Source organism: Leptodactylus fuscus, chromosome 5 (assembly GCF_031893055.1).
Source record: "Leptodactylus fuscus isolate aLepFus1 chromosome 5, aLepFus1.hap2, whole genome shotgun sequence".
NCBI lineage: Eukaryota > Metazoa > Chordata > Amphibia > Anura > Leptodactylidae > Leptodactylus > Leptodactylus fuscus.
In genome coordinates, this window is record NC_134269.1 from 158,287,014 (window position 1) to 158,300,003 (window position 12,990).

Below are 12,990 nucleotides of genomic sequence, written 5' to 3' on the forward strand. Positions count from 1 at the left end.
AAGTGCATGGTAATTGTGGGCTCCATTACTTATTTTGTATTGGGGCTCAGGAGCTTCAATATCTGATTTCAAGTGAACCCCTTTCCTTTATGGTCATGGCTTACTTTATCTCAGATTTTTATGACACAACTTTGGCACATTTGGTGTATTTAAGCCATGTTTCCATTTTCTAAAAGCCACATCCACATGTCTAGCAAATTGGATAAATGTTAGCTCAAACTAAAGGCGTCTAAGATGCTCCACATTTACAATAGAGTCTAGTTGTAACCACAATAGTAAATATGTGACATTATTTGTGAATGAAACAAGTACAAGATAAATGCAATTTCTGCATCTCTAGCGTTAGCATTCCTTACCACCCAGCCATGATACTATGCTGAGAGGAATGCCCCTCCATACTGTACTTGTCCATAGACTAGTATTGGGGGGCATTACTCACCACTCAGCGTCATCGCTGGGTGTTAAGGAATGCCCAGTGACAGTACAGAGCTATAGATAAGTACTGTCAGGGGGGCGTTCCACACTGCCCAGCTAGACTGTCAGGAACGCCCTTCTGACAGTGGGCAGACATTGGTAACGACACTGATATCTGAAGCCCCGATGCACAAAACGGGAAAGCCGACAGTGCACTGAATTCAGCGCACTGTCTGCTTTCTAGCGTAATATAAAACTGCATGTGCTTGAGAACATGAAATGTCCTCTTTAATTTAAAAGAGGGGTCCTGAGTAGAGAATCCCATCATGATATCTATTTTCCCTAATTAAAAATAACAATGTCATTACCATTGGGAAATTGATAACTCTTTATTAATAACGCCTATTTATTATTTTATAACACAGAGTAAATAGGTTCACGCTGTATTACTAAGGCTGACCTCACCCTTAATTAAGCTGCACCCAAAATTAAGCATATGTTATTGAAGGGATATTTATATTACTACTACACTATACAATGATCTTTATCAATGGTTCTCAAACTTATTTTGTCTGGGGCAACACGGAGGCTCAGTGGTTAGCACTGCAGTTTTGCAGCGCTGGAGTCCTGGGTTCGAATCCCACCAGGAACATCTGCAAGGAATTTGTATGTTCTCCCCGTGTTTGTGTGGATTTCCTCCCATTCTACAAAGACATACTGATAGGAAAAAAAAAAGTACATTGTGATCCCTATATGGGGCTCACAATTTACATAAACAAAAAAAAACTTATTTTGTCTACCGCCCACTTTGAGAATCAATTATTTTCTAGCGCCCCCTAAAATTTTTAACTTTACCACATCTTAAAAATCCCAATTGCAATCATTACGTTAATTTAATTATAGCGGTCATATGAGTCTTATCCTGTTTGAGTTCATACTTACATTATAAATGAGACCGTTCTCATTGGACCAATAAAACACAACTTTATAAATTAGATATAGAAAAACTTTTATTCAAATTAAAACAAACATTTCAATTGAAATTTTAAAACTAATCCAATGTGATGGGAGAATCTGATGATTTTTAACAAGTTTCTTAATGTCATTCTCGAATTTACTCAAAAACGGCTGTAAGTCACCACGATCGGGAATATGCAAACAATTTTTTTTTAGTTAGCAGTGTTGCCACAGCACTAAATCCACGTTCCCACGAATTAGAACAAGTATCGATAATCCTGCCGCTTCATACAGGATTGCTCAAATCGTATTGTTTATCAAAAACTTGTTCAAGTTTGATGGCTCATGTGCTACCTACAGAAGCCATGATAAATTATTTATTTTATACAATCAAACAGGGCAGGAATAAGAACAAAATAATCGATGTAGTGTATTACGTAGGTTTTGATGTTAGTTTAAAATAATAGATAAACACAAATCAGCCATCGCCCCCCTAAAGCGCTTCAAGACTCCCCAATTTTCTCTGGGCCCTTTACCGCCCCACTGTAAGCCTCCAGCGCCCACAAGGGCCCATTATTACCCACTTTGAGAAGCAGTGCTCTATATGGTTGTATGTCCCTCTTCTCTAGATACGCCCCAATCATACAACATTTTGTCTTTAGACACATATTATGGTTCACTTATTTCACTGACTTAGAATTCATGTTACATGTAGGGACGAAGAAATTGGCACGGAATAGCCGGATTCATGTTCCTTCAACTTCCTTACAGTTGATATTAAGTAAGAAGAATTATGTAAATACCCTCTAGTAATTTTCCATACAATTACGTTCAGTACCCAACTAATGATACGGAACATTGTGCTGTGTAGTTCTTCATTTCATTATCATACTTAATACACAGAAGCTAGCATCCCTGGAAATATAAAATATTTGGCACCACCGTCTGAGCAAAACAATGTTCTGGCATAGCAGTATAGATCTGGGTGTAGACATCATAATGTTATGTTACACCTAAGTTTATTAAAGCCTTTGAAATGTATTATTAGGCTAAGGCCCCGTGTAGTAATATGAAATGTGTGAATGGAATTAGCCAGAAACCCATCACTTTGCAGGTACTTTTCAGATGTGTTTTCACAACGTGGGGCTTCAGCCTTAGGCTAAGGCCCTAGTGTTAGAGTTAAGTCCTCCATCTTTGTATTTTGTGAGCCATCTTGATACTCTTTCACATATAAACTGTATAAGTATGTATTTTTCTGCTTAAGTCAAGGAGGCCCCTTGTTAGACTTTAAGGAATGTGATAATGAACGTTAATGCATAGGTTGCTAATCCTTATCTCTCAAGGGCCTCATTTTGAGAAGATGCAGCTGACTTTGTATATCTCTTATCTCCTTTACATGATGTATGGACACATAACCAACAAAAGTATTAATCTTATGGTATCTGGGCACTTTGTCATATTTTATGGTATATGAAGGTCACTTAGAGTGTGTATAGACACAGAGTCTATGTAGCTTATTGTTAATTAGGTTGGAGTATGTCATCTTATCTCTTTTGCTATGATATATACATATAGACAGTCTGGGATGTTAGCTCACACATAAGTATTTTGAATCCTTCTTTGTTTCATGGGAAAGTCCATCCCAGTTTGGAAAGCTATAATGAGATGCAGATTATAATGAGCCTCAGCCAATAGTCATGTGCCAGGCTTGTCTTATATCTCTATAACCAATCATGTTGTACTGATTAGAATAGCCAAGCCAGCTCTTTGTCTGTAATGTATTTAAACTACCTTTTTCTTACAATAAAATTAGAACTCTTTTGATACACTACCATCTTGTGTCTTATTCAGTTCTCCAGGCCTAAAGAAGATGGCTGCAGTCCATCTAGGCCTGTTAATTAATTATCTAATTAGGACCTCTACAACATACGGAGGGATCCATTGATGTCCCTATCACTAGGAAGCCAAAAAAATGCTGGGGAAAAGACCACGGCAGAAACACATTGTGATTCTTTGACAGTGTTTTTTTTTTTTTTTTACAGAAAGTGCTCGTGTTATACCTATATGGAAAATGTAAGTCTATAGTTGACATACTGTGATTTTCAAAAACTTTTTTTCTACAATATGTGGATGCATATATACTTTGCAGGTATTGGAAAATGCAGCGTTTTTACCAAAACGCTGCATTTTCCCAACATGTGGTCCAAGCTTTAAAGAGGACCTTTCATGTCCTCATCAATGTGCAGTTTTATATACTGCTAGAAAGCAGACAGTTGCCTTTCCCAGTAGGGGTCCTGATGCTGGAGATATTCACACCATTAATTTTGGCACCGATATCTCCCTACTGTCAGAAGGACGGACCTTATAAGCTAGCATTATTACTCCTCTGACAGTGAGGGCTGGAGAAATAATTCTATCTGTGTTGGAATCAGTGAGAAGTGTCTAGTAACACATGCTAAGAACTTGAATTGGTGGTGCGAGTGAAGGGCCCTCTTAAATAAGATATATAACAATCTTTGTTATTTTCACATGTACTAGTCATTTATTCAAACTTGTTTATAACTAGAGGTATGCTTCAACATTTACATTTGCCAACAGGGCTTACTTTTCTGTGTTTATTTAGGTATTGCTACATATATGTAATCCTATGATTTTCACAGAAATTTTCATTAGGAAATAAATATTTTCTAACAGCAAAACAGTCAACAAATTTGTGAAAGGAAGGTCACCAAAATCTTAGCTGAACTCTTTTAAATGGAACCTGTCAATTTGAGACACTAAATCACCTAAAAGTTCTTTTGGACTGGGGGTTTAGTGGCCCAAATCACGATGTTGTAAAGCCATCCATGCCTTTACACAGTTCTTCACTGAAGCTAATGTACTTTGGCTTCAGTGCACATGCACTGTACCCTCAGCACTTGTGCAATGTGGTTGGGGTGCACATCCTTGGCTTCACTGAAGATCTGCACTGGTGACGAGAGCACCGGAGATGGCGGACTCCCTGAATGGAACACCGAACACGGATGTGAATCGGGCCTTTGACATCTCTATTCAGCATTTTGAAAAATTGAAAATGTATCTCTCGATTAGAATAGGCTATAATGCTATAATGATGTATTTGAGGGTCAGTATAGAGTGTAGTAATATTACACTGTAACTTTATCAGTAAAATATAATAAAAAAAAGTTTTTCTTACAATTTTCCAAGCTTTTTATATAGAGGAATTATATATATTAAACTATAAAATTATGTTCACATATAAACATACAGTTTATTGGAAAACAAAAATAATTCTAAAGGTCTTTTAAACATCTTACTTATTAGGTCTAGCTCCACTGCGAAATATGGAATATTCAGTTCATCAAAGTGGTCCTTCACCTAAGAAGAGAAAGCAGCCCATTAAGCTTCTGTCTATAGTATGTCCTGTATAGGGAAAATATACAGTAACCTGAAGATTTATTAAAGAATAATCTGGTCAAGAGATGGTCTTACCATAAGGATTCTCTCTCTATATATTTTATATGTGAGTGTAATATAGAATGTCTAATACAAGTACATTTCCTATTTATAGCCATAACTCTTTATTTCACCCATATAGATGATTAATATATAAATAACATCATAAAACGATTATACACATAAAACTGTCCTCTACGTTTCTACTTTAGTTGCAAGCAAGGTAAGGCTAGGCTGGGTTCACACTTTGAAAAAGTCCTGCAGGTATGACTTTATCTCCCATCTGAAATGGAAACAAACATGACTGAAGAAAGGTTGCGTTTTTTTTTCTTTACATTAGAGTGAATGGGAACGGCCATGGAGATGGAGAAGGCAATGTCTGCATCAGTTACTCTATTGATCTTTAGGTCCATTGCTCTGATCCTATGACAGATGAAAGAAATGGAGTTTGCTAACAGAAGAGTGAATATACCCTATGTGTCGCTAACCATGGATGCAATGACACCTATCATGGTATACAGCAAGCTATAGTCATAACAGAGGGTAAAAATAGGAATGCTATGATAAATAAAGTAGTCACCAATTTGGGTAATGTTAGGTGAGGCTTACATTTTACACTATGCAAGTCTTGAAATTCATCTACCTACCTTATACAGCAAGGTGACCATCTAGATGTTTGGATATCTGGCAGCTGTCATGTACATGTTGTGGGGGAAGACCACATTCACTCTTATTAGTTGTGATGCAGATACAGGGGCATTGCTATAGGGGGCACAGCAGTAGCAGTCTCTACCAGGCCCTGAACCCAAATGGGGCCCCAAAGGTCCCTCTACCACATAAATTATACCACTATTCTAAATGATACAATGTAGGTAGGGGCCCCATTATATAGTTTGAATTGGGCCCCAGTAACTTTGCACAGAGCACAACACTATGAACCTAGGACATCCAAAATGATGCATTGGCTAAAGTCATAGCCTTCTGCTCCTCGAGAGAATGGGCTACAGAATCATCAGTGCTACAAATAAAGAACATTTCATGGCTTTCAAAAGACTTTTTGGTCACTTGTAATATTCATGTAAAGCTACAATAAGACATAATTGCATTCTGATCAATAAATAATTCAGTTTAGGAACAGCAGGGTACACAAAATACTTGTTTGTTTCACCTAAAAAGTTAGCCACTAAAGTGAATTATTCCATTTTGTTTCTGCTGCCATCTGTTGTCTGACTTTTTGAGCAAATTTGTACAAAGCTTTTCTAACAGGAGACAATTCTGTTCAATTTTAACTCAATTTTTGTTTGGACTGAAAAGAAATTTTGAAGCTGTTAATGGCGGATGAATGCTTATTTCACGGCACATCACTGCTTACAAGGTGCTTGGATGCATTGAAGGAACATTATTGATTTTAATAAAATGTCTAAGCGAGAAGTAACTTGCTAATTAAATGTGCCAGGAATTGCTGAGGGCATGGTGTTTATGTAAGAATACCCTACAGAGTTTCAGCATTGTTTGACATGTACAAACTGATGCCAATCCGTGTTCAGTGGTATGTATCCTCAGATTACATTCTTCAAAATCAAACCTGATAGGCTCGAACATAACTTAGGGCATTAGAGATAGGGATATGTGAGGACACATAGTGTCTCCTACTCATTGTAGTTGGTAAACATCTACATTCTCATGGATCAGTCATGCAGCCAACATCCCAATTATCTAGCTGACTGAATCATAAACTGAGGGTGGCATGTCACACCATACACAAACAAGTGGTAGATCGGAAAAGGTTTGCATTGCAGCCTGCAGACCAATACATTTACCGATGCAATGGAGAAGAGTCATTATGAGGGGAGTTTTACCACCCACATTTCAAAATGTGAAATATTACTACACTGTACAATTAAGATAAAAAGTTGTAAAATCCTATTTTTACAATTTTTTTATGCTAGAACTATGGAGTGGGAAGCATAATACATGCCCCCATTGAATCTTATTCATTTTTATAAAAAAAAAAAAAACTTTTCCGTGTAAGGATAAGGCCTCACATACTGAGACACAGCAGGAAAAACCGCAGTGGAAACACATCATGGCTTTTCCCGCAGTGCTTTTTAAGGAAAGTCCACAGTGTTTTCCTCTGCAGACTTTCTGCTTCAATATACGGAAAACGCCAGTGTATTCGGATAGGTATAATTGACGTGCTGCGATTTACAAAATCACAAGTCTGCTGTGGATATTTTTCTGCAATGTGTGGATGGGATTAGCCAGAATCCTATCCACATTGTAGGTACTGCAAAATTGCGGCGTTTACGCTATGTGGGGCTCTAGCATTAAAGAAGTTGCGCCATCAATACAAATGGTGATAAGGAAACTGGTCTACATGTCATTCTACTGAGGCTCTTGTTAATCAGGCATAAATCCTGCTTCTCATGCTGGGCTTTTTCCTTGAAAACGGGATAGTCTATGTCTAACCTAAATTAAATATATGCATCTTTCACTGAGCATACTGCAGAATCTGTACTGTATTCTACTAGATAGAATCCCTTTAAAGCAAACCCTGGTCATCTGACCACTAACTACACATAATATAGCAGTTTTGCTATCTGAGTGTAGGCCTACTGCTTAGCACCTCAAAACCAAAAAATTACAGTTCGTACCAATATTCTTGGCTGTCTTCCTCAGAGTGAGAGCATTGGTAGAAAGGCTCCTCAATCTGCCTTTTTGAACTCTCCCAGCGGACTGATAATTTCACCTCATTAAATAGTCTGTTATGACAGCTAAAAATAACACCCAGTTTTCTCTGGCATTTACTTTCACCCAGCTTTCTCTGGATGAGACATTGGTCGTGTTTAGAGATGAGCCAACACTGTTCGGATGAGCCGTTCCGAACAGCACGCTCCCATAGAAATGAATGGAAGCAGCTGGCACGTACATTTTGCCGGCGGCCGGTCGCTTAACCCCCCGCGTGACGGCTATGTCCATTCAGTTCTATGGGAGCGTGCTGTTTGGAACGGCTGTTCCGAACAGTGTTCGCTCATCTCTAGTCGTGTTATGTACCGCTGGAAAGCTGACAGTGCGCTGAATTCAGTGCACTGTCAGCTTTGCCTGTAACTGCCCTGCTTTGGAGAGATATTGGTGCTGATAGTTTTGGCACCGATATTATTGCACTGTTCAATAGACTGGCTTTACAGTTCTACAGTTCACTGTTATCGCTGGGCAGTGAGGAAGGCCCCCTTCTGATAATACAGTGATATCAGTGCAAAATTCTGCTGGGAGTAACTGTACAATAGCAAACAAATAGAACTGAACTGCAAATAAAACACAAACACATGTACCTATGACACAGCAAAAGAGCAATCTATGAGCATTAAAACCGCATAATGACTGAGTAATATCCCATCTGTAATCACACAAGCAGCCAGAAGTAGATATGTACAATCAGCCAGAAGTACATAGAAGACTTTTCTTACATTGTATGCTGTAAGATATGCAGAATAATCAGTCTAGTGCACAGAGCAAACAGTTTGCAGATGTGCTGTGAGAAAAACAACCCCTCCCCTCTCTATTCACTGTCAAGAGAGCAGTCCCTCCTCCTTCTACTCACTGGGAAGTGTCTTGCTTTTTAGTGGAATCTATGTGGGGGACTTCCATAGTAACAGGTTGGAAACGAAAATTTAGCTAGAAGAGAGACAACTAGAAAGCAGCAACATTTTTAATTAAAATACATTACATTTTGATCCAGAAAAACATGCTTTATTAAATGAGACCAAGTTAAAAAGTTAGTGACCCTTTAATATAATTTCTCCTGTGTCTTGATATTGCTGCAATTAGTTACAATGTCCCCATGTGCTGTACTGGTTTATTCTCAGACAAATGAGAATTAGCTGCTTTTATAGCTTTGATTCTCAATGACTTGCATGTACAACAGCAGGGATCACTCCACCATTTGGCTGTTAGTGGTGGTATGGAGCAATTGGGTGGGCACATGTGTCCATTGAGATTGAACATATAAGGTGGACATAATGTGTAACTGCAATATTTGGACATGGGTTTACCAAAGTCTAGACACAAACTGGCTTACTAAGGGGAATGTAGTGATTATAACGCATCTATCTCAGCAACTAAGTAAAGAATAAATAACAATAAATATAGAGAATTACTTTTGCGCAGTTTTCACAGGTAGTCTTGCTGAAGATCACAACTTCATTACTGCAGATGAATTGCTGGATGTTGGTGTCTAAAGGAGACCTTTCTTTCTTCGTTCCATATGTACGCAATTCCTTCTCATCTATTTTGTAAGATCTGATTTGTGGTTTCCTCACGTCTTGATCTCCTACAGCTAATTGTGAAAAAAAGAAAAAAGGGGAAAAACATCAGTCACCAATGTTCTGTATACTGCAAAGGAACAGCAGGTAAAGTACAGATGTCAACCACAAACTACAACATATTACATTACTGTAATGCCATACTATAATATGTGATTCAGTGGTTGTTTCTGTCATTACACTACAGGACTATGCCTTTTGGCAGTATTATTAATCTTGTTTTCATTGGGCTTTCTCTAATAAAAAATTAGATTAGAATTACTAGGTCACTACTTACATGTCCCGGGTCCTGTTACCAGATCCCACTCCTTCTTGCTCCAGATACACTGTTGCGACATCATGTACACCTGGAGCAGGAGGAGCCGGACAGCAGACAGGTAAGTTCTGATACTAAACTTGACACCCACAGGCTTCCTGCTCTGCCAGTAGCAGAAACGGGTCAGGGGCTCCACTTCTCCCTGGTTCTACAATCCAGTTGTATTTATACGGCCTCTTTCACGTCCCACTCCAGTCTTTAATGGGCCCTGTGCATTGGCTGCATTGAACTTCAAGAGCAAGAGCGGCCTCCCAAAAATGGCCGCCGGCCGGCATGCGCAGTCAGCTCTACTAGTGTCTCACTGGCAGAGCCAACTGCGCAGGCGTCAGAGGTGATGCAGGAGGAAGACGACACAGAAGGGGAGGATCCAGCCGAAGATAGAGGTGTCGCAGGATCATGTTCTCGAGCAGTAGTGGGGACACCCCCATCACATTTTCAGCGCTGGGGCCCGCCCCCATCACTGCCAGAGAACTAATTTACATACCTTTAAAAACAGGTATTTCTAAGGAATGGCGTGGCGGAGATCACATCTAAAGGTAAGAGATGAATAGCCTTTCTAAAGGCTATTCTGACATCTTACCTACAAAAAAAGAGGTTTTAATGGTAGAATCCCTTTAAAGGGGTATACCAATGATGCTTGTTCACTAACCTGCAGGCTGTTGTGCTCTCTTCACTTCCTGCTTTTCTCGGCACATAGGTGGGTGGGGTTTCACTTGCACGGGATTGGTTGTAAATGAATTACCATAGTGTGAAGCTGATGTAGCAGAGCTAGATTTGAGTCAGTTTGCATTACATTCAGAGGTAAAGGTCTCCCTATCTCAGCCCTTATTAGCCAAATTCAATTAAACCGACTGATAAGAGCTCAGAAATCCAGGAGCCCTCACCTCCCCTATCTCAGAAGCTCCTCTACTTAAAAGACACAAACAGCTCAGAGCTGCTTCCATACCCTCCCTCCCCCCTGAGAGCAGGCAGCTACATCACTTGACAAATGAGCAAATAAACCAAGGGCCATAGAAACGGAGTGTAAACAATAAAGTGAATAAATTAAGATAGCGGCCAAACAAAGCAGTTTTGATAAAGCAATGCATTTAGGAAAAGTCTTAAATCCACATAAACTAGTAGTATAGATAAGATCCTTGTGATGGGACAACCCCTTTAACTGTTCCCACACCTCCCATAGAATATATTCGTCCAGGGCTGTTCACTATCAACAATGCAAGCACATATATATGACATCATGCTGATAGAGAAGTGGAAAGCCAGCTGTTACTACAGCCAGAGCTCCTATAGAAAAGGCAGGGATGGTAAATGCTTTCCATTACATGACCATGAACTGACTATGGACTGATTTTTATCCACTGCAAGGTAAAGAAAGAGAGAAAGCAGAGAGCTGTAAAACCATGACAAATTGTTATAGAAAACATATTACAAAATGTAAAAACTTTTCATTTTATTAACAATAACATTATATAACATAAACAAAATTGTAACATTTATTTAAAACAAAAAACTGAAAGTACAACCCCAGTGAGCATTTATGGTTTTCGTGCTTTGCATTCCCTAAGGCAGAGTGAGCAGGAAGCATGCACATATCAGTTACCTATAGGTCACAAACTGCTTTGTCACCATGTTAGAGCACTTTGAGCACAAGCAGAATGTATCAGGTAAGCCGGTGGCCAGGAGCTAATACCTCCCAAGTGCTCCTCTTGTGGAGGGACAGTCCCCACTTTTGACCAAACGACTGCAATGAAAAAAAGGAAAACGACTGAAGGGGTGGGGAAGCATCGCTTTGCACAATACTCTACAATTTGATTTGCAGAATATGGTGAGGGATTTACTATACTATCTAACCCAGAACCTGATATAGAAGTGGCCCAACATATGACCCCAATGCACCACTTTGTCATGTATCTTTCCAGTCGAAGATTGGGGTAGGCTGGGGTATGGCCATCTTGAGCAGTCAAATTTACAATGTATGGAAAACTGGTACAAGGTACAACAGAAATGTATGCCCGTCCCTAACTGACATAGATTTCAATTCTGTTACACAGGACCTCCCAAAATGTGCCAAGACTGGAGCCTCTTAATAATTTTGCTCCATCTCATGCCAACAGAGGAATTCATTTAAGATGGGCATGGTTTTAAGTAAATTTACATGGAACAATCCATGGCTAAATCCAAATAATAGTCAAGGGTGTAACTAGGAAAGCCTGGGCCGCCAAGCAAACTTTTGGCTTGGGTCCCCTTTTCTGTCCTCCAGACAGTATAATGTACCATAGTGGCCCCTCCACACTGCATAATGTCCTATAGCGGCTCCAGCACCGGTATTATGTCCCACAGCGGCCTCTGCACATAATATTATGTCACATAGTGGCCTCAGTACACCGTATTATGTCCCACAGTGGCCCCTGCACACATTATTATATTCAACAGTGGCCCCTCCACACAGTATTATGCCCCATAAGGGCCCCTCCACACAGTGTTATACCCCATAGTTGACCACCTACAGCCTGGCACAGGTGATGTCCGGGACATCACTAAAGAAGAGGCCCAATGATTGCAGGTAGTCACACTGGAGTGATGAGTACGACTAGTTTTTATGTTCCCTCACCTCCCCTGGGCCTCCAATCATTATACTCGGGGGTCTGAAGACCTGCTCACAGCCGCATCCACTTCCCCTTCTGCCCAGGTAGCCCCAATGACATGATATCGGACCCAGAAAGGGAAGCAGAGGCGGTCGTGAGCAGAAGTGGGGATCGGTAAGCAAATAGGGCCCGTTACCTTCTGGGGTTACCAACTAAAAAAAACACATCAGGGGACCACTGGGCCCCCCTAAGGTCATGGGCCTTGTGACAGCCGCTGGAGCTGCTATTGCGATACTTATGCCACTGACTACAGATTAATGTTAATGATACATAAAGTGCTAGATGAAAATATTATTTATGATTTACAATATAAAATACCCATATGGTAAGTACTTTATACATAAGAGCCCTTGTTGTGTTTAATCACTTATTACAATAGTCACTGACTGCGAACGAGCCTTATAACGTAGTCATCTAGTCAACTTCAAAGCCGCACATACACCATCTGATCAAAGAGTATGTATTAGTTATTGCCACAGATAAATCATATCTCCGATTAAGCCCATGTCACCTTACCTGCCTTGTAGAGGCGCAAGCTCTTCACCTGATTCTCATTGGCAATGACAACCTTCCCTTTCTTCACAGAATTGCCCATGTTAAAGCCTGGGTGGCAGTCGCATCATCAGTGACAGCTCCAGAATGAAGACGGATCTGCTGCCTCTCATCTGTTATCACACCTGTATATTGACCTTAGATACCTCAGTGATGCAGCAAACAAGACAAAGGCTTTCCCCGTCCTTCTCTCTTCTAGTGTTACAAGTCAAACCTTTGTACCTAACATTAAAGCAAGCCTGCCTGAAAACTAGGACTGTTTCGGAAGAATCTGTATAGTATATTTACAACTGCCTAGAGACATATTATGCAGTGACGGTCCTTTGAG

At 39.9% G+C, this 12,990-nt stretch overlaps 1 protein-coding gene across 1 annotated transcript in view; it reads right to left on the minus strand.

Moving 5' to 3' along the window:
* TXNRD1 (thioredoxin reductase 1) overlaps positions 1-12,705 on the minus strand; it is a 39,025-nt gene extending 26,320 nt beyond the window's left edge. Inside the window, exons 1-3 of the mRNA XM_075274575.1 lie at positions 12,627-12,705; positions 8,985-9,163; positions 4,689-4,749 (exon numbers count right to left, since the gene is read on the minus strand). Coding sequence (XP_075130676.1) covers positions 4,689-4,749; positions 8,985-9,163; positions 12,627-12,705 — 319 coding nt within the window. The remainder of the gene's footprint in view (positions 1-4,688; positions 4,750-8,984; positions 9,164-12,626) is intronic.
* Between the last annotated feature and the right edge of the window lie 285 nt (positions 12,706-12,990).